General features: G+C 38.3%; 2 protein-coding genes across 10 annotated transcripts in view; one reads left to right on the top strand and one right to left on the bottom strand.

The window, feature by feature from the left end:
• Nucleotides 1-16,660, bottom strand: part of lrmda (leucine rich melanocyte differentiation associated) — an 885,542-nt gene extending 868,882 nt beyond the window's left edge. The window contains exons 1-2 of one of the 3 annotated variants that reach the window (XM_043678941.1): nucleotides 16,606-16,660; nucleotides 16,390-16,502 (exon numbers count right to left, since the gene is read on the bottom strand). In XM_043678941.1, coding sequence (XP_043534876.1) covers nucleotides 16,390-16,404 — 15 coding nt within the window. In that variant the 5' untranslated portion in view covers nucleotides 16,405-16,502; nucleotides 16,606-16,660. Of the gene's footprint in view, nucleotides 1-10,014; nucleotides 10,479-13,005; nucleotides 13,186-16,389; nucleotides 16,503-16,605 lie in introns of those variants that run through there. The other 2 variants (XM_043678940.1, XM_043678939.1) reach the window with 2 other exon arrangements.
• znf503 (zinc finger protein 503) lies at nucleotides 13,228-23,409 on the top strand. Of its 7 annotated transcripts, none has more exons than XM_043678935.1 (4): nucleotides 13,228-13,306; nucleotides 13,536-13,732; nucleotides 19,396-19,603; nucleotides 20,001-23,409. In XM_043678935.1, exons 3-4 carry the CDS (start codon nucleotides 19,523-19,525, stop codon nucleotides 21,462-21,464), a joined length of 1,545 nt encoding a protein of 514 aa, XP_043534870.1. In that variant the 5' UTR covers nucleotides 13,228-13,306; nucleotides 13,536-13,732; nucleotides 19,396-19,522; the 3' UTR covers nucleotides 21,465-23,409. The 7 variants fall into 7 exon arrangements, with proteins under 7 accessions (XP_043534870.1, XP_043534872.1, XP_043534869.1 ...); XM_043678937.1 differs by lacking the exon at nucleotides 13,228-13,306 and adding an exon at nucleotides 13,325-13,431 and having other exon boundaries at nucleotides 13,536-13,702; XM_043678934.1 differs by lacking the exon at nucleotides 13,228-13,306 and adding an exon at nucleotides 13,325-13,431.
• Nucleotides 23,410-27,220: the final 3,811 nt, after the last annotated feature.

Here is a 27,220-nt window from a genome sequence, read left to right as displayed (position 1 = left end):
ATGATGTGCTTTGGTTAGATTCCTCATTTGACAATATCCTACCTCAGATTTCCCAGCAAGATCAAGGAACAAAGTAAAATTAAGCATTGACTCATAGAAAGAGATAACAATCTATAGGTTGCTCTCACCTAACAGGATAGTTACTTGTTGGCAACCACTGTGACCTAGAAACAGGTTGTATGGTTATGTTCTCAGTTGAGGTCAAAACACAGCATTGTACAATCTTCCAAGTTAAAATGGAGATGGATAGAAAACTGGTTGGCAGAGAGGAAACAAAAGCAGGAATTAATGAGTCCTTTTCAAATTGGCAAGCAATAACTAGTGGGGTGCCACAGGGATCAGTACTCGGACCCTAGCCATCCACAATATATATTAATGATCTGGATGAGGGAACAAAATACAATGTCTCAAAATTTGCAGATGATACCAAGTTGGGTGGGAGAGTGAACTGTGACGAAGATGCAGAAATGCTTCAGCATTATCTGGACAGGTTGGGTGAGTGGGCAAATCAATGGAAGATGCAGTAAAATTTGGATAACTGCGAGGTTATTCACTTTTGAGGCAAAAACAAGGAGGCAGATTACCACCTGAATGGCTGTAAATTAGGACAGGGGAGTGTGCAGTGGGACCTGGATGCCCTTGTGCACCAGTTGCTGAAGGTAGGTATGCAGGTGCAGCAGGCAATAAAGGCGGCAAATGGTATGTTGGCTTTCATTGTGAGAGTTTGAGTATAGGAGCAGTGATGTGTTGTTGCAGTTATATAGGGCCTTGGTGAGGCTAAACCTAGAATACTGCATGCAGTTCCTTTTTGGAAGATGGGTGTTCTTGCTCTCGAGGGAGTGCAGCAAAGGTTTACCAGGCTAATTCTGGGTATGGCAAGACTGACAAATGAGGAAGGATTGACTAGGTTAGGACAGTATTTGCTGGAGTTCAGATAAGTCGGGGGGAGCGAGCGAGCGGAATCTCAGAGACGTATAAAATTCTAACAGAACGCGAGAGTAGATGCAGAGAGGATGTTCTTGATGGTGGGTATGTGCAAAACCAGGGTGTCTCAGTCTGAGGATTCAGGTGGACCATTTAGGATGGAGATAAGGAGATATTTCTTCACCCAAAGAATAGTGACCCTGTGGAATTCATTGCAACAGGAAGTAGTAGTTAATGCCAAAACATTGAATGTATGCAGGGAGGCAGCTAGATGTAGCACTTAGGGTAAATGGGGCCAAAAGGTTATGGGGAGAAGACAGGATTAGGCTATTGAATTGGATGATCAGCCATGATCGTGGTGAATGATGGAGCAGACTCAAAAGGGCTGAATGACCTCCTCCTGCTCCGAAGTTTCTATGATAGTTATGGCATAAGAATCACAAACAAATAACCAGGCCAAGGAAAATTGAAAAATCATGTATAATTAAGAAATGTTTTGTCCTAAAATTTAAATAGTAGCTACTAATTTGTGCATTTTACTCTCAACTTCAAAAATTTGCATTTAAGCTCTGAACAACAAGTTTTGTTTATTTGGGTCACGTTGTAAATTAAAAGGTTTGTATATTCACCAATTCCAACTCAGAAATTTTGAAAATAAATGCTTTGTTTATTGTTGTTACATACTGTTCAGATCTCAGTTAAGATCAGTTTTAAAAAAAGCTAAGAAAATCACAACTTTCTACTAAAATGAAAGGTGAAGCAATAAAATTCCCTGGTTTAAAAAAGAAAGAATTTTTAATCGCACAAAAGGTCAACAAAACAAACACCAAATATAATCTATACAATAGCTGCCAGAATTAACAAGTTAAACATGAATTAACAGGAAAACTATGATTGAACATAGATTACAAATTACACATTAAATGGCAGATGCAACTTAGATCTTACAAGTTAGATCAGCATTACAATTAGATTTTAAGCAATCACACTGTCATAAAGTTCTTTAAACTCAGTCGCTTTCAATAAGAATTTCAGCTCCTTTCCATCAAGGAGCTAGTCTGATTCCCAGCTAATAGAAGCACAAAACCAGCCTGAGTTCCATGGACACAATCATCATAAGTGACACATCTGCTCAACTCTGTCTGCATGGCAAATACTCACCAATGTCATTTTCCAGCAATAGAAACAGCTGTAGAAACTTTTGTCTCAGCTCCTGGACATGGAATCTGCCTTCAACCTACCTGTTCTATGCTAGTGGACTCATTAGTTGATCCTTTTAAATCTGTTAAACGGATGAGTTTGCCAGAAGTTTTGGTTTCCAAACTTCAGTTTGTTTTTGTTTCCTTCGAAACAAGAACGGTCAGTTTACTTCCTAGGTTATCTCTTCATTCCCTTTCTACTTTCAATAAAGTTTCTGTTTTGTTAGGGTCTGCCTCAAAAACATACAAGTGAAAATTAGAAACAGAAAAGCCCGACAGGACAGCAAATGCAAAGTGGCAAACAAGCATTTGGCATCACAACCACATCCTAAACACTATTGCTCTTTTCTCTTCATGAAATATTGAGTATAGGATCAATTAATAACCAAAACTTGGCACAGCCAATTATCTCCCTTCTGTTGAGTCGCACTTGTCTTCAACATTGACCAAGAGTGCAGTGTACAAATAGAGTTTTTTTTGACACTGAAATAGGTGTCAACAATAGCTCAAACTACAAAGCACAAACATTACAGTAATTGCTTGCCATAAACATGCTCTTATTCATTAATGTCATTTTTTTTGGAAAGACTAAGCATAGGTAAAAGAAATATACAGTCAATCTAATATTGACAAATAAAGGATACTGCTTCAATAACAATTAGTTAAGTGCTTCAATTACTGTGCCGAGAAAAACAATTAAGTTTAGTTACCATTGCAAAACACAATGTAAACAATATAAAACTTGGATCCGTGGGAAGTATGAAAGTACATTACACGATGGTTTCAGAGGTTTAAAACAATACGTTACGGAATAATGATCAATTGCGTGCAATTCTGGTCTCCTTCCTATCGGAAAGATGTTTTGAAACTTGAAAGGCTTCAGAAAAGATTTATAAAGATGTTGCCAAGGTTGGAGGGTTTGAGCTATAGGGAGAGTTTGAATAGGCTAGGGCTGTTTTCCCTGGAGCATCGGAGGCCGAGGGGTGACCTTATAGAGGTTTATAAAATTATGAGGGGCATGGATAGGATAAATAGACAAGTCTTTTCCCTGGGGTGGAGGATTCCAGAACTAGAGGGCATAGGTTTAGAGTGAGAGGGGAAAGACATAAAAGAGACCTAAAGGGCAACGTTTTCACGCAGAGGGGAGTGCATGCTTGGAATGAGTTGCCAGGGGAAGTGGTGGAGGCTAGTACAATTGCAACATTTAAAAGGCATCTGGATATGAATATGACTAGGAAGGGTTTGAGGGATATGGGCCAGATGCTGGCACGTGGGTCTAGATTGGGTTGACATAGCTGGTCAGCATGGACGAGTTGGTCCAAAGGGTCTGTTCCTGTGCTGTATATCTCTGACTCTCACTCTATGCTGACTCCACAAATGGCAGCCAAAAACAAAAATGTGAAAAATAGAATACTTATAATAGTGAGAGAAATACTAAAGCATAACATATTCAAGTATCTCCAAAATTAGCAAGTAAACAGCTTGACATAGATCTTTTCCAAACTTGACAGAGGTACAGAGTTCACGTTCATGATTAGTGCAACAGAGTTCCTGTTGCTTTGCAGTCAGACAATCACCACCTCATACATACCCAAAAAAGAATAAAATAAGAAAGTACACATTTAAAGAAACCCTTTGGAAATTCAAATCCAGAAAAACACATTATTACTATTCGAACAGGATAATTTACCGATACTAATTACTGTCCTTTAAAGTTCTGCAAAATACCTAAAACAATTATGGGAGGCAGAACAACAGGAAAACACTCGATTAGTGCCATAGGATATTTTACATGCACCTGAAAGGTCAGATGGGACGCAATGTCTAATCCAAGGAACAACATCTCCAAGTCAACATTACCTTAGAACTGTACTGAAGTGCCAACCAAATTCAGTTCAGCAATCAACTGAACCTAAATAAAAAAGCCATCATGCAGCCAAAGCTGATAACATATAAAAGCTGACAAGTTCTGGTTAGTCATTTTACCCACCTCAGATGGATGAAAGGCTGAGCGAATCATATTAGAATCAAAACAATGATCTGTTAACTTTGGATTCAAACTAATTAATTAATTAATTAAATTAATCAGAATTTTTCAATATGGAACTATTCAAAAAGAAATTAAAAATATCACTGCATAACAATGTTGATTCTGACTTAAATTCAGTCATAATATCAAAGAAAATTAAACAGCTACTAGTATTGTTTTGAAAATAAACACCTCTGACAAATAATTCAACTAAATTCTGAAAGATTCAATAGCATGTATCCCAAATCCATAATAATTAAATCCTTAATTAAAGTAACACTACAATTTTTCATTTCTCAAAACTCATTCATTTTTATCATGCACATTTGTGTACTAACAAACAGAAAAATACTAAAATGCTATCCCATTTTAAAAAGGCTTAAAAAGTATATTCCTTCTATATGTGATGATACAATGTCTTAAAGAGCTATATTTTGTTCCATTTTTTGAAGTGTGATTTTAAGACAGAGCTGTCTATTGAAAGCCTCTAAAGTAAGCAAAGTAGAAAACAATAGAAGCAGCATGAATGGGCAGGACAACCTCCAAGAGAACTAGAATTTTTAGTTTTTATTTTTCAGTAGTAGCTTCCGGGATCTTGAAGCTGGGTTTGGAAGCTGCAGTACATCTCTCCCTACCTCTCACTCAGAGCTTTCTCTTGATGTTTTTCCTCCTAGACTGCAGAATTGCCGGAGAGACAATCTATTTTACTGAATTTGCCTTTAGCCCAGGATGTGTTTATGGATTGTTACTATATTGGAACAGTTACTGTTTAGTCATTAAATAATCTATCATTCTGTTAATTGTACATAGTATTAAGTTATCTGATTTCTTTTGCTGTATTTTAACTATAGTGTACGAATAAATTACATTTTGCTTCAAGCACGGTAGTTTAACCAATCCAATTCATCCAGAATGCAACATCTGGCACTTACCTTTAAAATAAAATAAAAGTTAGGGTTTTCCCTTCATCTTAATATATTTTGAGGAGGTTTGGTCTGAACCATAATATATAATTCTTACCGAAATTAATAATTTCGGTAAGAATTATATATTATGGTTCAGACCATAATAATTTCAGTAATTACCCAGAAATGTACAGAATTTTTATTACACATTTTTTAAAACAAGCCAACTAGAAATTGCTAAATGACAGTCATTAGTCCATCTCATTTCTGGAAGACAATGCAAGTTACATATTAATTAAACAATATTGTTGTTAGTTTTACTTCTAGCAGCAGTAGAAGTGCTGTTTCCAACCTCGCCATTCACAATAATTGTTAAAGTTCTGTTTTCAGCAATCATTCATTTTTGACTCTTATAACAACAGTACCTGAATTTCAAAAGTATTGAGGACTTGAAAGATGACATACTTCAGTCTTGCTGCAGGCTCAACTAGTCAGACTACACTTTGTCAAATTATCAACATGAATTCACCTACTGAACAAATCCTTGAAAAACTACTATTTGTAACTAGTGCACTTGTAAATGCATGCAGAGCCAAATTGCTCAATTCAATGAAGAATCAATGCTCTGTGCTAAAGAATCAGCAAGACACAATGCATACCTGTTGGCATACTAAAGGCTATCTCAAAATCAACAATCTGATGTTAACATGGACAAAAAGACAGAACTAATGAATTTTGAAAGGATTGCCAAGTTTGCCTACAGTGTGGTTATTTCTATTTTACTGCTTTCTTTTACTACACCAGATCACTTATCAGTTATTGTTATTAACAAAAAGCAAAAGGATTTCTAATAGTTAAACATCTCACATCATTTTTTTCAGTTAAGAATGCAACTGTGTAAAGCACATGAGTTTAATAAATGTGGGTATTTTCTTCAAAGTAATGGAATTGAAACAAAAACAGCAAACATTCCTATAAAATAAAAAAAGGTAGCTGAATGGTAATAAATGTCAAAATTACTTCATGTTTTGAGTATTTGATAAGAAAATACACCAACATGAAATATCCAGCTATGGAATCCATTTAATCATATTGAGGGGCAGATTCTATCACAGATAACAGGACTTAATTGTTTCTGACCTCTACGTGTTCCCCAATGATTGAGGAGATCCAGATTATGATTCAGGAATTTTTCCAGATACTTTTCCCATGCCCAGTACAAAGACTATTTTTACAGGCAGACCTACACTTTCTATAAACACAAATGTACCTTTATATATAAAGTAATCTGGGAGGTAAAGCATCCCAAGTGAACAATAAGCCCATTTAGCTTTTATAGGTTTAACTCCAAATCTCTCCAAAGAAAAGAACAACCTATTTAAAAAAAACTTAATAATTCAGATGACAATTAACAATCTACTATACTGATAAAAGTACAGAGCATAAAAAACAAACGAATAAATTAGACTATTTTGCACTTAAATAACATAATTAAATAAAACAATGATCATGGGAAGCGGTTGTGTAGTGGTAATGCTGGACTAGTAATCCAGAAGCCCAGGCTACTGTTCTTAGACACGGGTTTGAATTCCACCATGGCAGATCATGAAACTTGAATTCAATAAAAATCTGCAATATAAAGTTAGTCTAATTCAGACTATTATCGATTGTCATAAAAACTTACCTGGTTCACTATTGTCTTGGAGGGAAGGAGATCTGCTGTCCTTACCAGGTCTAGCCTGTGACTCCAGAATCATGCAATTTATTTGAGTCTTAACTGACCTCTGCATAATTAGGGATGGGCAATAAATTAAGGCCAAGCCAGTGACACCCAAAGTCCATAAATGAATCATATAAATTATACTTATACTCTAGCCTAACAGCAGTGCAGTTACATAAAATCAGATCAGACCAAAGAGTTTTGTTTGTCCCAGAATGTTAACCTGATGGCAAAGCAGAGATTCACTGATGAATCCTTGAACTCTGATCACAACTCAGCTTTACAGGAAAAAATATTTGTCAATAGAAGAAATTAGAAAAAGCGACAGTGTTACCAATCAAATTGCTGTACAAATTAATAAAAACTGTTAAGATGTTCATGCTTGTACAAGTTGAAATAAGTTTCACAAATTAAGAGTGTCAGCCTTCCCCATTGGTCTGGTCAGTATCATTCATGACAAGATCTTGGATACTGGTTAAGCAATTCACCTAATCTGAGTCAGACAATCCACTTTGAAGTGACTTCAACCAACAAATCAATGGACATCTGCTTCAATACAGAACAACGACATGCTCTTGGAGAACATGAAACAAAAAGCTTCAAAATGTCACAACAGAGCCATGCTTTGAATAAGTAAGTTGAATAAGTAAGTATGTATTAAAATATATCACAGCTTGTACACAAATGACAAACCCAACATTTACATCAGGATTAGGTCTGCTGATACTCTCGAATAGTAACGGTCAAAATATGCAGGGTCAGGGATAACAACAAAGTTACCTTGACCGCATGTCACTAGAGGACGGAAAACTTGGCAGCCACTGGAGACAGTCCTCAATCTTCCAAAGTCTCCTTCGAAAAAATGTTTTACTATCCTCTTTTACAATTTAGAAATAAATGAGTCAGAGTCAGATAGCATGGAAAAGTATCCTTCAGGCGAACCAGTCCATACTGACCGTTTCTGAAACTAAACTCGTTCCACTTGCCTGTGTTTGGCCCATATCCTTCCAAATCTTTCCTATTTGAGAACTTATCCAAATGGCTTTTAAATGTTGTAACTATACCGGCATCTACCACTTTCTCTGGCAGTTCATTGTACACACGAACCTCTCAAAACATTGCCCCTCAGGTCCGTTTCAAATCTTTCTCTTCTCTCCTTAAAAATATGCCTAGTTTTGAACTCCCCCATCCGAGGGAAAAAGACCTTTTTCATTCACCTTATCGATATCCCTCGTGATTTTTTAAACCTCAATAAATGTCACTTCTCAACCTCCTACACTCCAGTGAAATGAAGTCCCAGCCCTTCCAGTCTATATCTCAAACCTTCCATTCCCAGCAACATCCTGAATTTTTTTCTTCAGTTTAATAATATCCTGCCTGTAGTACTAATTATCAGGGCACTTCCCTAGTGTCAATGACTTTGAGCACCAGATATACATCAACACAACAGCAAACTTGGATCAAACCTGCATCTCCATCGAACTCAATGGGACTCGGAGAAATCCCATCTGATCTGAAACAAGGCCCCTTAATTGGAGGAAAAAAAATCATGTTTTCATTCCTCAATGCCCCATGAAAATATTAAGTACTGGGATAACGGCAGAACATGATGGAAGCACTCAGGTCAGGCAGTTACTATTGTGATAGTAACTGAAAACAAAGTAGGAGGTTGTATTTCAATTACACAAGATATTGGTAAGATCTCATTGCATGTACAGTATTGGTTACCTCTAAGGAAAGATGTAAATACTTCGGAAGCAGTTCAGGGAGGTTTTACTGGACTAGGTTGCCTTTTGAGGTAAGTTTGGACAATTTAGTTTTTTTTTAAAAATCTAGGTTTAGAAAAACTCCAGAAAAAAAAAAAGGACACATCTTGATTGAAACATTAAGATTCTGAGAGGACTTAATCAGATGGATCTTGAAAGGATGTTCCTTCTTGTGACAGAATTGAGAAGCATTGGTCAGTGGTTAAAACTAAGAGGGTCACATATGTAGCAGTATGGGGAAGAAATATTTTCCCAAAGATGAGATTTTGGCATTCTCTTCCACAAAAAAAGTGAAAGCAGACTGTTTTCTCAAAAATAAAAAAGAGAGAGATAGGTAGATTTTTGATAAATGAATGAAACTTTAACCAGAAATAGTTGAAATGTGGTGAAATCCTGCATTGCCATTTAGTATGACAATGGCTGTTCAAGAGACCAAATGATCTAATTTTGCTCCTAGTTTGTATGTTCCTTTATGTCCGCTGATACATTTTTCAGGGCAGGAATGAAAGCAGCAGGGGATCAACAACGGACAGGAAAAATTTTCTTTGAGTGTGTAAGGCAGAAAAGAAAAATACAATGAAAATTAATAAAAACTCTTAACGTAAGAAAGATTTTCACTTTTCCCTTTAGGTTTGAACCCTACATTCAAATTTGAATCTCACTAATAAAATAGGGAAATTATCTGTGAATTTGCTTCTCATTAATAGCTAATCTTGCCTAATTTCTACGCAGTTTCAATTCTCCACTCCTTCCAGGAGAAACTAGACAATGCCAATTCCCCACATGAAGGTCAGGGCTTTTTCCTTGCTTCTTCAGGCCTCCCATCTTTAACACCATTTCCCCACATGCTTCATTAGCATAATCCTCTTCCATCCTTCATCCACACAAGACATCATCACCTGGCCATCAGCCTCACGAGATCATTGTGGCTGCTTTTGGGCCAACTCTCTCAACACTTCAGCCCTTCACGTTGGAGCTCAGGGATATACAACATACATGCTTCTGCCAAGTCACTGAGCATATGACACACTTACATCTCACACATGCGTATAAGACATCTTATGGCTAACTTCCTCACCATGCAAATATCTTTTCACTGCCTTGGTGGCTGCCAGGCTCTCTGGTTTGCATTTTCTTTTTCAAACTGGTCACCCTACAAGGCAAGCAATGATCAAGGGAGCAGCAACATGCTACAACAATATCACACCTGCAGCATGTACCAGCAGCTTACACAGCAAACATATGCATATGTTCAACCAGGTGCCCACATCTGAAAGTTCAAGGATGTATGCATGCTTCCACAGCCAAGGAGCCAGCTGCTTGTAAGAATTGAGCAATGCTCGGCTGTTACATCTTTCATCTATGAGATGTTTGAAGAGGCTGTATATATCTCAAATGGGAGCAGGTTTACCAGGATTGACAGTTATGAAGAGACTACAAATAGGCATTTTAAGAAAGCATATTTACTTACAAAGTATCCCCTGAGCCATCTATGTGCCTTCAGCAGGTTTTTTGTTTCCTTTCCCTCCAACTTTGCCGAAGTGCAGTCCTGAAATCTGTGGCGAGGGTGGAGCATACCTTTGTAGTTGGCCTTGTTGATCTGGAATACTTGGCTGGTTGGCCGTGGGGACATTCATGCCTAGAAAGCCCAGGCCCACTAAGTTTGTTCTGCCTAAATATAGGGTTATCTTTTCAAGCTTGGACTTCTGCTGACTTTAGTATCACAGGCAGGGAAGGGAAAAGGACCAAGCACCTCTTGAGAGGATGACATTTTGGGTCCTGTGTGTGTCTGGCCATTCCTGTGGGTGCTTACTGGCAACTCTCAAAGCAAGATTGGAGTCCCTTATTGTTCTCTCACTTTGCCATTGAAAGCATGCATCTATGATCACAGCAATATAGCATAGGTTTGTGCATGTAACCAGCAAACAGTGTACTACCTGTGGCTCTCATTGGCAGTAGCCAATCTAAGGAGAAGGTCAGACAGTTAGCACAGAACCGATGCTGTTTGTGAACTATTCTATCTTTCAAATCAGTTTACCAACTGCTTTTGTAAAAACCTGGCTGATATTCTGAAGAGCCTCGATGATTTTGCCCAATGACCTTGTCAAAATGCAGGGGACATTCTTCAATTTGAGACTGAGCAGGTGCTTGATCTCTGGTAATAAAGACCTTTTTTTTCCCTTGACAAGGTGCAGAGATCTGTAAGTGATGTGCTCACCAGATTGTGCTCCAGTCTCATTTAAAAATAAAATCCATGGATGTAAAACTCTCCATACAGGTGAAAGCCTTGTTGGTGCATCCCTTGAAGTGGTGATAAAATGGAGGTTCAGTGAGGATGGCATCTTCCTTAGGGTGGTTCACTGAATTCCACTAGTGTCTGCATAAGAGGAGGAATTAATTGTGTAAATGGGCTAAAAACTTGTGTAGGTTAAGAATGTTAACATTGGAATCAATGGCACAACAACGTAGCACAGCACCGTACAATGAAGCTTAGATGGCTGGTTGCTCATTCCCACGTAACTGGTCACCTTCTTTTCCAGTATTTTTCCTCATATAGAGTAAAGAGACTAACTTCTGCTATCCTTTTGCTAGTCTTTGCCCTCTCTGCCTTTTTTTAACCAAAATGACAAAGAGAGAGTGTGAGTTTGATATGGAAGAGAATGGGAGAGGTATTAGTTGCAATGCGAGGTGGGAGAAGTGGTGAGGTTCCCCTACTAAATGAGTAGGGACTGCAGAGGACTGGAAGAGTAATATTTTGGAAGGATAAGGTGGACATGCTGATGCAATAATGACATTGTGCTCTAATAGCCTTATTAAGAGACATGTGCATGATAGGGCTAGAGGGAGTACTGGTGGCCTTGTGACAATGAAATAGCAGGCAGACACTTACACTTGCAGAGCACAAGTTATTAACTTTCTTTCAGCACCACAGGGTATTATGATCCCTGTGACTATTTTTGTCCAGCCTGCCTGGAAGTCTGAAGGAAAGAGCCCTTCTTTGTATCATTGGACCCACCAGAACCTTCAGGTCATTGCCCGCAAATGTGATGTCACCATCCAAAATTACATCACACTGTGTCAGACGTCAGACAAGTCTGACACATTTTCTGGATCAGAGTCCCAAAACATTAGATTTGCAAATTATAACTGAAATAATACACTCAAGACCCCATGCTTTTTCCAATGACTGGAGAAATTCTCACTGGTAAAACTGTTTATTGATTAGTACCACTTGACACAGCAACCAGTAAACATGTCTAACTCTAGCAACAAGACTTTTGAGTTTAGTGTCAAACCAAAGATAATGCTGCTTTTAATGTGTCCTTTATTTCAGACTGCATTGTTTGCCACAAACTTCCATTTGCAATCACACAAAAGAGACCTTTTTAAAAACAAAAGTACACTGAAGTTGGAGAAAAACAATTAAAGCTGGTTAGTTCTTTGAAATCTATTGTACAAGTAGTGGGTATTGACATACAGAATTGAAAAATATTGATACAACAGCCATAGCTCTATTAATGTAGACCAGCTTCACAACATTCTCACATTCAGTAACTCCTTCAATTCCCTTGAAAGATTATTAGCAGTGTTAAAAGTGGTTTATGTGTAACAGAGAATAAAAGTAGAGGTGTTGAATTTAATCACATTTTAAATATTCGTGACTGTTCTCATCTGCTACTGTTACGCAAATAGAGTGGTCTCACTTATTAGAAATAATTACACACTTTCAACTTAAAAAAAGACAAATGGGTAATAACTAGACACATTAAAATATTTTAGCAACTAAACTTGTCATAATTGTTTGCACAACCAATACTAATCACAAGAACAGTTTGCACCACTTAATTACATTATTCCAGAAACCAATTCCAATAATTTTGATCTAAAGATCAAACACTTCCATGAGACTGCCTCACTCAACCTTCATACAATACATTCCAGCTATTGATTATTCAACTTCCTAGAGAATATCTTAAACATGTCCTTAATGACACAGAACCTATGCTTTCTGGTATTACTGTTTTGACAATCAGAAAGTATTACAAATCAGAAATGTTTCCCAATTACACAACAAATACTTAAATTAAATTGCCTCAGATGCTGACATGCCTTTTCTAGCAAAATGAACTATAAGAAGGTGTTTTTCCAAATGGAAGCCCATAAATTTAATTTTAATTGCATACTAAAACTAAGGGATTCTGCTTCTTCATATTGATTAGATAAAACGTTAGTTCATAAACTCTTACAAGTGAATGGTTTAAAATATGAAGACACTGCAGAATAACATATGATTCTGCAGCTAGTCAGCTGACAAAGTCGTAAAACGCAGAGAAAACGTTGCAAACTGAAAAAAACTTCAAGATATTAAATAGCGTAGTGTACCTACATGTGAAACATTATAACAATGATTCATTTTATTGTGTAAGTAATAAAGGCGAATGCCTAAGTACTTCACACTTACTTGAGTTCCATCAACAACGATGCCTAGATCGTTACTTGCCATCACTGACGTTCTAATTTCTAAAAGAATTAAATTTCGACGTTTGCTTTATTTTCACGACTATTCAAGCTGTCCAGCCACAATTCTCATTTGTATAAGGTTTATTTGAAAGTACCACTACATTGAAGCAACGACCTGCATATGTAAATATACAAGAGTACTACACTTCCGCACTCCTGTCAGCTGATTCGGAACGGAAGTCGGTGCCAAAACGTAGAAAAGGAGGAGCAATCGGACTTAGCAATCAGCTTCCAATTACACTGTATGCAATTGTGGTACAATGTGTTTTTGTAAAAACTGTGTATGGGAAGTTTGTTTAGCTGGAGTTTTTTTTTAAACAAACGTCGAGAGCAACTTAAATGTGTAATTTTAGTTAGTCGATACGACGTAAGATTTCTGACAATGGTTTGTTATGTAAAAAAGCATCTCAAAAAAATATTCGCATTTCCCGACTGAGTCCAAGTAATCTATCTTTTCTGTCATTTAAATAGAAATCATGCAAGCATCTGTGTAGAATGAACCATCAAACATCGTTCCCCCTCCCACCTCCCCCAAGGAGAAAAAGAAAAACTTCCCTTCCCGCCCCATCAGCGGAGCGCATGCGGAAGTCCGGCACTGCAGAGTACTGACCCAATCTCAGCTCCTACAAACTACTAATGTAAGCCTATTGCTCTGATATTTAACACAAGTAAGTCTGATACCTGGAATCTACTTCTCTTCATTGATCCAGTTGTTTACAAATGGTAATTAAAAATTTAAGAATTAATACGATTTACCTTCTATAATGGGCAAATCGGATACAGCAACGACAGTAATGTCTTTGTAACAGATGGAATATGTTTACGTTATGTATGTTTCAGAATAGAATCGACATTAACCTTGTTTATAAGCGATTATTAATAACCAGGTATGAATTTTGGTATTTATCCGTGTGTGGGAAGCTATTGTCAGCATGTTTGTCAGGTCGCTATTGTAACTAGTCGCTTCTGTACCGCCCTGATGTCATATTGCTGCAGGTTATTAGTATAAAGATGAGTTGTTTTGGAAAGCGTGGTTTATTTTTAACAAAAATTCAATCTTCTCTTGCAATCAGATGACATTTCTTCGATTTCTATATCCACGTCTGGATCACATTGAATATAGTGTTTTTGGGTGCTATATATAAATCGTTGAAGCTGTACAGCAAAGTCACTTTACAGTTAAAAATGTTGATTGCTAAATTGTTTTATTTTCAACAAAAATCTTGTTCCACCAATATCGGGCATACTAACTTGCTTGTCACTTGTTTCCAGTAATAATTATATTTGCATGCAATGAGTGATTCATAAATATGTCAGACTATAAAATATAGGCACGTACTTCAAACTTTCTATTTAAAAATCATGAATTATAGCCACGAAAAATGTGTTCCCATTTAGGGTAATACGAAGTATTTGCTGTCTTGTACTGAGACCCATCTGTCATCTAGACAATAAAGAAAGCCGCTGTTACTTTTTCCCTGACGTTGAAAATTTATGGGCGCCCTACACTGCCCTAATAACTCAAGCATTGTGTCAACGTTTGACAGGCTTGCAGAAAAACAGCAACCCTGTTATCAATCAAACAACCCTTTGCATATTTTTAGCTGCGCTCTGATCTTCAAGACACGTTTATGTATGAATTATATCATTATGAATCATTCTACAGATTTACTGTAAGGCGGAACGTGATCTATCACGTCTTTCAAATCAACAAAAGGTAGAAAGATTTTTAGTTTTCGCCATTTTAGCATGTTTGACACTTGTGGAATTGAACACTGAAATGAACCTATTTTACAACGAACCCATTTCGTGGTGAAATCCGCGCTTTTCAATTCAATTTATAAAACAAAGTTTATTCTGCAGATTTGAATTTTAAAATATTCAAAGGATCCATCATCAAGTTTCTTTTGCTGCAGGTAATTACTTCAATGTCTCAGTAAAACTCAAGTCGCATGACATCTGGATCTTCACGCTTTCAATGGATCGGTTCATTCTTTATTTTGCAAATAATTATTTTGAAGTAGTTAAAATGTACTTCAATGTCGGAATACCTCCTTGCGCTCTCACGAAAAAAAATTAGTATGGTTTAGATTATCATAATTTTTCTTCCATATAGTATCTGATCCGATTCACTTTTAAAAAAGGTTTTTGAACAATAAAGACTGATTCTATTGTTAATGATGAACGACCGTAAAATCTAAAATTGCTATATTATTTTAAAGTCAACGGGTAATTTTGTTTTCCGCTCTATCAAAAAAACTATTGTTCGAATTGGCTAATACTAGGTAAATATAGTACATTCACCAAAATGTTATGGATTCAAATATCAAAATTAACTAAATTATGTACAAATAAAGGTTTTAATTAAATTTAAGCCATATGAACATGGACAAAACTTTTAAATATTTTATTTTGTAAAATTCTAAGAACATGGACGATATAAAAAAACACAACTCTCGATACTATCAATACCTGGCGCAGACGTCCTGACTCAACAGTCATTTAGAAGGCAAATAATGAATCTTGAGAGGACAAAAATCTTTCATTATGGTTAAGTAAAAATGTTACCATTACTCTGATACTGAACAGGGTATACAAGATTCCGCTCATCTGCTAAAAAACTGTTTTAAGACTTTTGTTGCTATTAATAAGAAAAGGATACATTTTTTCTTAGCTTAGTATATTGTAATTAAATTGCATACCAAAAGTAAAATCAGTCTTTCATTATTCCTACAAAGTTTAAAACTTTTGCAATTGATTGTTGCACGAATAGATAAAATCAGGGGCCACGGTAAGTGCATCTCCAACATTTGCAGCTATTTAACTGTTCTTCGAAATAAAATCTAATTTACATTGTACATGAACCAATTATTGGAGAATAAGAAATGCAGAACAAATAGGTATCGGTGTATCTCATTGCCTGGACGGACACAGATCTTCCCGCTGTGTATACATTTGCTGCCTGCTATGAATTAGAGAGTCAAATGAATTCACACCCAAATGATTTGAAATTTCCTATCCTTATGTGTAATTCTGAAGATTAGATTTAATAAGAGATCATCGTTCCGGAGTAATATGAACCGTGTTAGCAGACTGTTAACTCTAGACCGATGCGAACGGGTAAACGCGCGATAGTCAGCCTTTCTACCAGTACATTAGCCATGAAATTAATTTAGATTTGAGTTGTTTTCTCCATGTTTTCCATGTTTATTTTGAAATTAATTCGTAATGTAATAAACTCTAAAGTCTAAGTGGTTCCTGCTGTCTGTGCCTGACAGTCCAGTATTGCGAAATTAATTCAAAACAGCGCGGAACATTAACTTGCCTTTCTCCACCTCATTTAAGACAAAGGGGTTCTTGCTGTTTCTTTAAAATCAACTTCGCTCCAATCCGCTTTCTGTTGAAATCCATCCCAGGATTTACAGGATCTGACCTGACCTGTCAAGCGGATTATCATACAGAGAGATTAATAGGGTAGGCGGGTTGCAATAATAATCGTTTTGTTTGATGTGACAAGTTTGATAGGCGTTGATTTACTTACAAACTGATAGGCTTTTAATTGAGCGTCTCCATCCAAGTTAGATGAAAGGAAACCGCGGCATTTTGTGTCTGAAAAGCTGCCCAATTGCCCGGGAGTCTGAATACTTATTAGCCGGGTACGTGAACGGTCAAATACTTCTTTTTGAATGTTTTGCTCACTCTTTTTTTTTAAAAAATGATAAATCCCTTACTCCGTGTACAAATCGAATCGTGTTGACATGTCTACCAAACGCTGATAAAGGGAAAAGTTGGACATCGTTTTAATAGTTCATGTTTTTAATTAACTTAATCCTTGAATGGTTTTTTTCCTCTACTCTTAAACAATATAAATTCTAAAGGAGCCCCGGTGGTAATTTTTTACTCTTTACGTGCCAAACACATCGTCTTGATTATGAAAATAAACTTTTGCTTGTTCTTTCAAAAAAGTAACTTCGCCACAAAGATGGTGTCGCTGGCAAAAGAAATTTGAGATCCCAGGTCACTTCCAGTGAAGATTTTTAATTGTATTTTAGGACAGATAGTGTATAACTGATACTTCATGGTATTTCATTACATTATCTTAAACTTGAAGTATTATGTTAATGAAAGTTGCCTACCGTGTATTTTGACAAAGCAGATTATATATGTTTGTGAGGTTTTAATTTGGTTCGTTTTCCCATTGCTCTCCTATTTAAGCATGCAGACCTAAATACTCTTTAAGCTACGTAGTTTGTTCAGTCTTCCTTCACACCGAAGTGAACAAATCTCCAAAAAACTCTTCCCACAGTCGACTCCACCTAAAGCAATTAATCTTTTAGTATTTCTCACCGGGAGGCAGGACAAATACAACAAGAACAGATAGTCGTCTCTATGGTATAGTAAGGAAAACAGCTGTTCCAAGCAGTTAATGCAAATGAACACAAATGAAGGTACAGCGTTTCAATGTTTACTGCACTTCATCCATCAACCTGACGAGCCATTAAAAGGAAAGAACTGTTCTGCGCAGATCGAGTTTACTCCCACCACTTGGGAATCGTTCAGATCTCTCCCAACACCATTGCACACCTGGACAAATTTGTTCTTCCTTTGCCAAATTATTTAAATGCGTTCTTTGCACACAGTAGTAAGTGATATTGTAATTTTCACTTATATTTAAAAAAATCTCAATTCACAACAAAATCCGCGTTAACCTTTTTAGGATTTTATAATTATTTAAAAGGAAATTACGCTAATTACCATCATAAATTTGTAAAAGTTACCGTGTCATTCGAAGAAGACTATAGCAAAGTATTTATTATATATCTATGTAAAAAAATTTAAGCAAAACGCGTATAGTTTGCTAATGCTAATACTAGACCTTTGATAAATTTTGAGTTTTGAAATGTGCGCGTTGTGTTTCTCTTCAATATTGTTAAAATAGTATTTATTGAGAAGACAATTTGAGTGAAGTTCAGTCCGAATAGATGATCCACCTCATAAATTGCTAACGATCCCTCAGCACTTTCCGTGTTCTTCACTTGTCAAACGTGTTTTTATCTCCAAGTGACCTTTTGTTAATGTTGTAGATTGTGTGGGCCACCATGTCGAGACCGGAAACAAAAGCAAAGATTGATTAGCACATACATTAGCCAGTGAAAAGAAGAAAACATCAAACAGAAGTCAAAATCTTGCACCCCTTTATAGTTTTTTTTAATTTAAAAAACTTACAAAAAGTTTCACATTTCGGAAGCCCAGTCTCTCTTTCTGATAGATGTTTCTGCTATTGTTATTTATTTTTTCTCCAAAGACAGTAACGTGCTATATTTTGTGTGAAAATCCACGACAATAGTTTATGCGTGCATTATGAACCTTTTTATAGCAGTGACTTTGATCAGACCGATCATTTGTTCTAGCTGTCAAGTTTAACATGTCAAGACTTTCAACATGTCAATCTTAATCTTTTTCAAACACCCCTACGTGTGACCATTGGATTGACTGATCGGTGATACGATCTCAATAATGTGGTTTTGTTTGTAGTCTGCTGCTGTGGCCCGAAGTAAGATTTCTTAATTTAGGATTTTTGAAAATGTTCTTTTTCATAAGGAAGAAATATTCAACAGGAAAGTAAGCCATTAATGACAAGAAGTGAAGGTGTATAATTCGTTCAAGCGAATTGAAGTGCGGTCTAGTGCGTCCGCCTTTTGTTCGCATACAAATTGAGTTTACTCTGAGAACGATTTATTTCCCTAAATTGAATGCCTCTTTTCAAACGCCGTTCTTTTTCAAGTCACACCAGGCTTGTAATCAGCAACAAAAGCTGACATAAATCAACCTAGATTGACAGGACTGACAAATAACTGATTGATTGCGGTTGGGAAAATTGACAGTTGGGGGTGGGGGTGTTGAATTGAAAGCATGTGACATTGAGATCCCTCTCCGGATTGGCCTAATATCGTCACATGCTGGAGTCTAAAATTTCGCCTTCACACAATAACCAACAGACACACAAAAAAAAGTTAACATCACATCCCCTTGACCCTCCAATCACCTCGGGGTTCAGTGTTCATTGTGTGATTTGATTGGAAGGCGGCAAAGGCTTTAATCTTAAAGTAATTCGGTGTTTGAAGTGTTGACGGCCAGATTGTGTGTTGCATGTTGTGTTGTGTGTAGCTAAGCGGTCGTGCTGCTTGTCTGATGAGCGCCGTGCAGGATTTGGGCAGGGTCTTCAGTACCGTGAGTGAAAGCAACCACAGCGTCCTCGAACGGCACAGTCCTTCTTGGAGTGTTGGTTCAGTTAGGTCATGATTACATCGCCTTCCGTCTCTACCCACAGAATTACAGCGAGTGAAATCAGCAATAACAGCAGCAGGGGAAATAGTAATAGCAAACCTTTCTACCACACCGTACCTCCCTCAGACCCTTCAAGACAAGCTAATCGTCTTCCAATCAAGGTTTTGAAAATGCTTACGGCTCGCACCGGACACATTTTACATCCCGAGTACTTGCAGCCTTTACCATCTACGCCCGTAAGTCCCATCGAGGTACGTTACCTACGTTTTCGTAATTGTGTGTATACATTACTATGTTTTATGTAACCTATACGTTATATAACGTACACATGGAAACACGAAAGTTAGCGATTTCCTAAATACTGTACCTTCCTTATCCGTCGGTCCTTTCGTAAGAGACGATCCTAACAACGTTATACTCGATTTAGATACGACGGGGTTACATTTAACCCGTTAGGGTTACTGCAGTTATAGATTATTTTTAAAAGATTGTTTAATAGCTTACATAGTTACAGCATTGTTTAACGCGTAGAATTATCAACTATTTACAATTAAATAATAAATTTCCTTTTACTAACAGTTACGAAGTACTATTTATAATAATGACGCACGCGAACATTTTTTCATTCATTATTTAATTTTGTTTTAGCTCGATGCGAAGAAGAGTCCTTTGGCACTTTTGGCTCAGACGTGTTCACAGATTGGCAAGCCGGACCCCCCTCCATCTTCAAAGCTAACTTCTGTTACTTCAAATGGTACAAGTGACAAAGATTCCGGAAAACCTACTCCGTTGAAACTTAGCGACATTGGTGTAGAAGACAAGTCGAGTTTTAAACCGTATTCCAAACACGCAGAGAAGAAGGATTCCAGTTCCTCCGGCACTTCCAGTGTTTCTGGGGAAAAGTCTGGTTTCCGTGTACCTAGCGCCACCTGCCAACCATTCACACCAAGGACAGGCAGTCCAAATTCCAGCACTTCTTCACCGATGCCATCCGAGGGCAAAGGCAATGACAGTCAGGAAAAGAAAGAAATGGACACCGTAAAAAACAGCTCCACTGATAATTCCACGACCACTAGCGTTAGCCACAACCGGATTAGTGTCAGTTGTGCTGGGATAAATGTGGAAGTGAACCAGCACCAGGAGACTTCAGTGTCAAAACCCATTATTTCGGAAACTTCAGCTCTAAGTTCTGGACTTGTTGCCCCTGTTTCGCCGTATAAGCCCGGACAAACTGTCTTCCCTTTGCCTCCAGCTAGCATGACCTACCCAGGCACTCTGGGAGCGTACGCCGGCTATCCGCATCAGTTTGTGCCACATGGCGTCAGCTTGGATCATGCCAAATCCAGCCTGGTCGGAGCGGCACAACTGGCAAGTTCTTTGGGTTGTGGCCTCTCCAGTAAATCCACCGGTTCCAGCCCATTAGCCGGTGCCTCTCCACCCTCAATGATGACGGCCAGTCTTTGCAGAGATCCTTACTGTCTAAGTTATCACTGCGCTGCTCACCTTGCCGGGGCAGCAAACAATTCTTGTACCCATGATCCTACAACTTTGAAGTCTGGATACCCTCTGGTTTACCCCTCACATCCACTACATGCCGTTCACACGTCCATGTCCAGCAACGCCGGGACGCCAACCCTAGCGGGACACCATTTGTACCCATATGGCTTCATGCTACCTAACGATCCCCAGCCTCACGTCTGTAATTGGGTCTCCGCCAATGGACCATGCGACAAGCGATTTTGCACCTCGGAGGAACTGCTCAACCACTTGCGGACGCACACTGCTTTCTCCGGGACTGATAAGCTTATGGCCGGCTACCAAAATTCCTCTCTGGGCAGCGCGGCGGCGGCGGCAGCTGCAGCTGCCGTGGCGTGTCATATGCACCTCCCACCGACAGGGGCGCCTGGAAGCCCTGGTGGTCTCACATTAAGGAGCCCCCACGCTTTAGGACTGAGCAGCAGGTACCACCCGTATACCAAGAGTCCCCTGCCGACCCATGGCGCTCCAGGGCCAGTTACTACTCTACCAGTGCCGGCAACAGGACACTATTACTCTCCATACGCACTCTACAGCCAGAGGTTAACCACAGCTTCAGCACTGGGCTATCAGTGAGCTCACATATTCGAAGCTGCAATATGCATTGCGATGAAGGCTTATGTGGGTCCAATTTCAAAACCGTCAGGATTTTTTAAAAATGTTGACCTAATTTCCTTCCGTTAAAATTATACAATCTGATTTTTAACGTCATGAAAGCAGACATCTATCCAAAAAGTGAACCGATTAATGTATACGAAAAAAAACCCATTGAATTGTTTTGAAAATTAATAAATGTAAATAGTTTTTCGTTGAAAGTTTTGAAATGCAATCCAGGTAGTCTCTCACAAAGCAGATTGCAGTATAATGGACCTTTTGATGGTGTTCATCAATGGACGGGTTCCGTGAACGCTGTATTTATTTATGTTAGCTTCAAGCGGGAAAAAAAATAACAAAGTGCATTACTTAACAAAAAAGCCGATAGGTAACGTGGAACAGTGTAGAAAAATAGGGATTTTCCGGAATTTCTTTTCAATTGCTATGATTGTATTGTACGTTCTTATTTAATGTCTCTTGGAAAAAATTTACATGCATGTTTGTTACTAAATTCCAACTTGTCATTATAATTTCAAATTGCAATTATTTTTAAGGTGTACCATGGAAAGAGAATTGGTATTTTTTGTATGTATTCTGGAAATAAGAAGCAGTGCTATTCAAAAATATGACCGTCTTATTTTGTTATTAAATGAATTCTTGATTACCAGTTGTAACTTCCGTTCGCATTATATAGGTTTTCAAGTGCAGTTTTACTACTTTAAAAGATTATTCGAGAGTTTTTTTTCCTAGGAAGTGATGTATTGCGAACTAGGGATACTTTTGAGGAGGGAAACTTTAAGTTTCTGATACTTAGGATTTTTTTAAAAATTATCATTTTCCTACAACTGTTAACCTCTTAGAATGCATGTTCCACAACTAGAAACTTAGAGGTCAATTAACAGTTTTAATTGAAAGTATTTCTGAGAAATTGCAAACTTATTACATGCGCCTCCACCAAAGCGGCACAAATTATTCGACTACTGTATACAAACTAATTACTGTATAGTTTAAGGTCTTGAAATACAAATAGGCCTGTTTTTACAGTTTAGTTTTTAAAAAAAATAACATTCTAGATTTATTAACGCTGAATACATTTTTGTTATAATACCAAGTTATCATTCAAACATTGTTCCTGCTGGTTGGATGAAAACCAGTGCCCGAAAGAGCTCAACCAACGTAGTAAAATTCTATCACTTTTCATAATAGTTGTAACATTTTTCGCCTTGTCGGCCCTTGGTATCTGAATTAAATTTTCAGTAATCTGACGCAGGAGACGTTCAAAATTATGCACATAGAATCTATGTTAATGGTGGATTGATGCTTTCAAATTTCGGGAATCAGTCCAGTTAGCGGCAAGCAACCCCCGTTAAATCATCTTTCTTTGAGCTCAATCCTTTTACAGATAGATTCTTACAAATAATATATTTGCTTCATTCGAATTCAGTATATTTGAACATATGGAATCCACAGTTTGGCTTTTTTTTTCTAAATCAGCGTTTACATGAGGTTTCCAGGTAAAAATAACTACATATTAAATAAATCATAAGTTGCTGTTCGCTTTATTAAAATAAGGTGTCTGTAAACGATACTATGAAAAGTTAAAGTCGTGTAATTCCAAGAAATGTACGTAAAAGGGTAAATGAATTGACATACACTAGAAATTACACTCTTACTGGATTAGCATGGACTCAGACCTCCTATAATAAATCTTTCTTTTTAAAAAGTTTGATGGATGTTTAACGATGTATGTACTTTGGAGTCTAGTCCTACTACACAGTTTTAAAAATATTTCAAAAAAATGACATATTTACACCTGGGGGTATTGGGCGTGTCCAAGCATCATATTCATGGAATTAACATGAACTAAAGAAGCGTTATCATCACCGTAGCACTATTTTCTTTTATACATTAAACGATACTGAACATATTTTCATCACTTTTGAGTGTTCCTTTAAAGCTTAAAAAAGAACGGCGAAACGCTACCGTTTGAATAGCGATATCCTTGATATCTTTTAAAAAGTCCATCCTCATTTTTTTACTAGTCAATAGTGGTAGGTCTGTCTTCTTTCCGGCTTTGTTTCCCAGTAAAATAGGTGGTACAAACACGTTGCTATGATAAGAACATTGTGAAATATAATCACTGTTCAAAGTTGTTTTCCTGTGGGAGAAATATGTTAATTGTAGCAGAACTTGTGAGGTCTAATTAGACAAATTAACAGGGAAAAAATGTATTTTTCTTTTGGCTCTGACCCTTCTTAGAAACTTATTATTCAGAACGTTTGGATAACTCAACGTTACCAGCTTTTGGTTCTAATAACGTTTTTGTTATTCCTTGAATTGTGCATGGTTATGCTTGTTTTACACCGTTAGAATATTAAATGGGTGCGATATTCGCTTTGGCCTTCTCATTCAAATTGTCATTGGTGTAGGTTAGTCTATTAGATTATGTATGACTCTTTTGGTTAATCTTTTTGAATAGTTTGATGCTGCGACCATCCAAATTTTGTTCAAAGACCCGTTTGGTGTCTTAAGGACTTTGTGCACTTAGCCCGAAAAAAATACGTCTATTAGCAGCAGGGCCTTTCATATCACAGCGAGATTGTAGGGTTATTGACCAATGCGAGTAACTTTTCTTATACTTTTTTTGAGGTCGGCGGCTATAGATAGCAAAAGAGAGAGAGTGTGAAGGGAGTGAGTGTAAGGATTTTTCTGCATTTCTTCCTGGATTTGTTGCCGTCAGGAGCGATGCTTCCACAGAGCTGACAGCAGCCGCTGGTCGCCGTCACCCGCACGGAATCGATCAGAGAGCAGAGTCGCCTCAGAAAGACAACCAGCAGAAAAGGCAAATCAGATCAAAAGACAGGCTGCAAACTCACACCAGCACAGCCCAAAGATTCAATTCGGCAGCCTCGACAGGTTCACTTCAACACAATCGAAGGCGATCAGTGCAACAAGAGCAAAGGCTGCACTTGGTGTCCCTTCGGCCAGAGCATTCCTCAAAGCAGGGGGAAGGGGAGGGGAGGGTGAGGGGGTGGCAGGTCCAGAAGGTGCACCCAAAACAGGCAGGCGCCCTTCCGTTCCTCACAGAGCAGCCGAAGGCTTTGCAGCCACAGGTTTTCCAATGTGAAGTGCCTCGCAAAATTCAAATTCCAAACGTGGTTAAACACGCCGTTCGACACGTTTCCCTGTATTTGCGAAACTGTAAACTCGAAATGAAGCCACAAAACAAGCAGCGGCGCCTTAAAACAACAGCGTTAAGCTCTCACAGCAATTGACAATTCCCAGCTTAATGTTACAGAGAGAATGAATGAATGCAATGCAATGCACCCCGTGCATTGATCAGGGGAGACTGTAACCAGAGGTAACTTAAACAGGGATTGCCTTGCGGCCGCTTTGATCTGGGAGATAACATCCTCTGATATCTCGCTATACGGGTCAGCGAAGTGAATAAAGACGGGCAAGTGTTGCACAGGAAGGGAGCTGCTCATCTGAATTCATTTACACGCGTTGTTGGGCAGGAACTCGGAACGTCTCCACACTGCTCTGACAAAGCATTAATGAATGCACAAGGTACTGAACACCAACTCGTCCCTAAAACTTGCGGCCAAACTCAGCACCTTCTCCACAACTCACATCGCGCACAGACCTCGCAGTGGAGGGGGTGGGGGGGCAGAGAAAAAAATAATAAAAATCCCGCTAATCTTGTGTAAACACGTATTAACGTTCAGATCTTGGAAGTCAACCTGCCCGCAAAATGCGCCGCAAAATCATAGGATGACTTTAAAACCGATAGACCACATGTGTTCACTCTAACAGTAATCTGGAGACCAAAATATGCCAATCATAGACGTTTCTGTTTTTTGTATCTAAAAGGGAACACGCTGGTAAATATTATCATAATTATTACAACAACCGTGCTTTTAAATAAGCACCACGCAATCAAGGCTTAGCTTTTCCACCAGCACGACCAAAACGATTTTATTCTAACCTACGATTTTGACTCGATGTGAATAAACTGGGTTCAGTAAATGAAGTAGATTCCCTTGCACACTTGTTATCAAGGATAAGTTATATTTTGCTTTGAAGAACAAGCAAAAATCATTTTTTTCTCGCACACAAAATGCTTTTTTTTTGTTTTGCTAAGGTCTCTAATCTCTGACAGGTCTTCTTCACTCCGGACTCCTGAATCAGCATCAAGAAGAAAAGAAAACTAAATCTGACCCATTAATTATATGAACCAACGTTTCCATGTAAGTTTTTCTCTGGTACCATTGTGATTTCAATATATTATCCAAATATCATATTGACATGACAGACCCTTATTAGGTAAAGCACAGCAACAAATCGCTCAATTTGTTCCCAAAGGTGAACAGGCTGTGTTTAAATTAGAGGACCGTCTTTTAACCACAGTTAAGACATTGTACCTGGCTTTCCTGCCGTTGATCTCAACGATTGCAATGTTCCCCCATTGATGTCGTTGCTGAGTCAGTATTCTAGGATATGACATTTGTTAAAAATAAATGACTGTCAGTAATTTCGCATGTTCAGTTGTTCCAAAGACCTCCGTGTATTGGCTGGTCATTACCAAAATGCGAGTCTCATTCCTTACTCCATTTGAGCAGCGCCATATCCTTTAATAATCACCGCTCCACTTCTTTGCCCAATTTTGGCTTTCAATGTTTGTATTATGTTATTTTTAATGATCTCTGCTGTATTAGTCAAGTCCACCAAAAATGGCAATGATCAATAGTTAAACCAGTTAATAGTTAAACCCGAATTAACAGGTGACTATTATTCGGCAGGGGATCAGCCCTAGCTATTAACACGCGATGACCGTTAAGCGCGTTTAAAATAAAAACGGTCAATTGCGCGAGAAGCAAGTGCACGGCTGGCGGTTAGGAGCACGTGGTGCCAGCTGCAGGTGTTAAAAGGGCACGTGGCCGGCGTTAAGAGCATGTGGTGCCAGCTGCAGGAGTTAAATGGGCAGGGGGCCAGGGGTAGGAGCATGTGGTGCCAACTACAGGCTTTAAATGGGCGCGCGACGTCTTTAAGAGCACGTGGTCCCAGCTGTCGGTGTTAACTGGGCGCGCGACCGGCGTTAGGAGCACGTGGTGCCAGCTGTACGTGTTAACTGAGCGCGCGACCGGCGTTAGGAATGTGCGGTGCCAGCTGTAGGTGTTACTTGGGCGCGTGGCCGGTGGTTAGGAGTGTCTGGTACATGGTTGAAGTGCGCAATAGACAACAACTCAAAAGTTAGCCCTGCCCCAGGTGCCGAATGTTGCAGATCCTGGAATTTAAAAATCAGGGGATTGTAAACAATGTTTACTTCTTCTGCCTCGATAAATATAAACGATTACTAGGCCCTAAAGTCTGCTTAGTTAAGAATGCAAGGAAGACGGGTTTGGGCAACGTTGTCCGGGCTCCCAATGGTAAGTCGTTCCACAACGTCTCTTTAATTATCCACAATTGAACAACGGCAACATTTATTTTGCAGTATGGTGAAAATAATAAAACATCACAAGGCATTTCAGAGGAGTTATTATTAAAATGTTTAGAAGATGTAGGAAACCAATTACATTACAGCAGAAGGCTATTCTGTCCATCTGTGTATACCCAGTAAAAATGAACTAGCTAGTCCCACTCGCCAGTACCTGGTCAGCATCCTTGGAGGTTAAGTACTTTGGGTGCATATTTAGACACCTATTACGTGATTTGAGGGTTACTACCCTTTCACCTAC

The sequence above is a fragment of the Chiloscyllium plagiosum genome, chromosome 38 (assembly GCF_004010195.1).
Source record: "Chiloscyllium plagiosum isolate BGI_BamShark_2017 chromosome 38, ASM401019v2, whole genome shotgun sequence".
NCBI classification, from domain to species: domain Eukaryota; kingdom Metazoa; phylum Chordata; class Chondrichthyes; order Orectolobiformes; family Hemiscylliidae; genus Chiloscyllium; species Chiloscyllium plagiosum.
The sequence above is the reverse complement of the archived record's forward strand: the minus strand, read 5'-3'. Positions and strand labels throughout refer to the sequence as shown.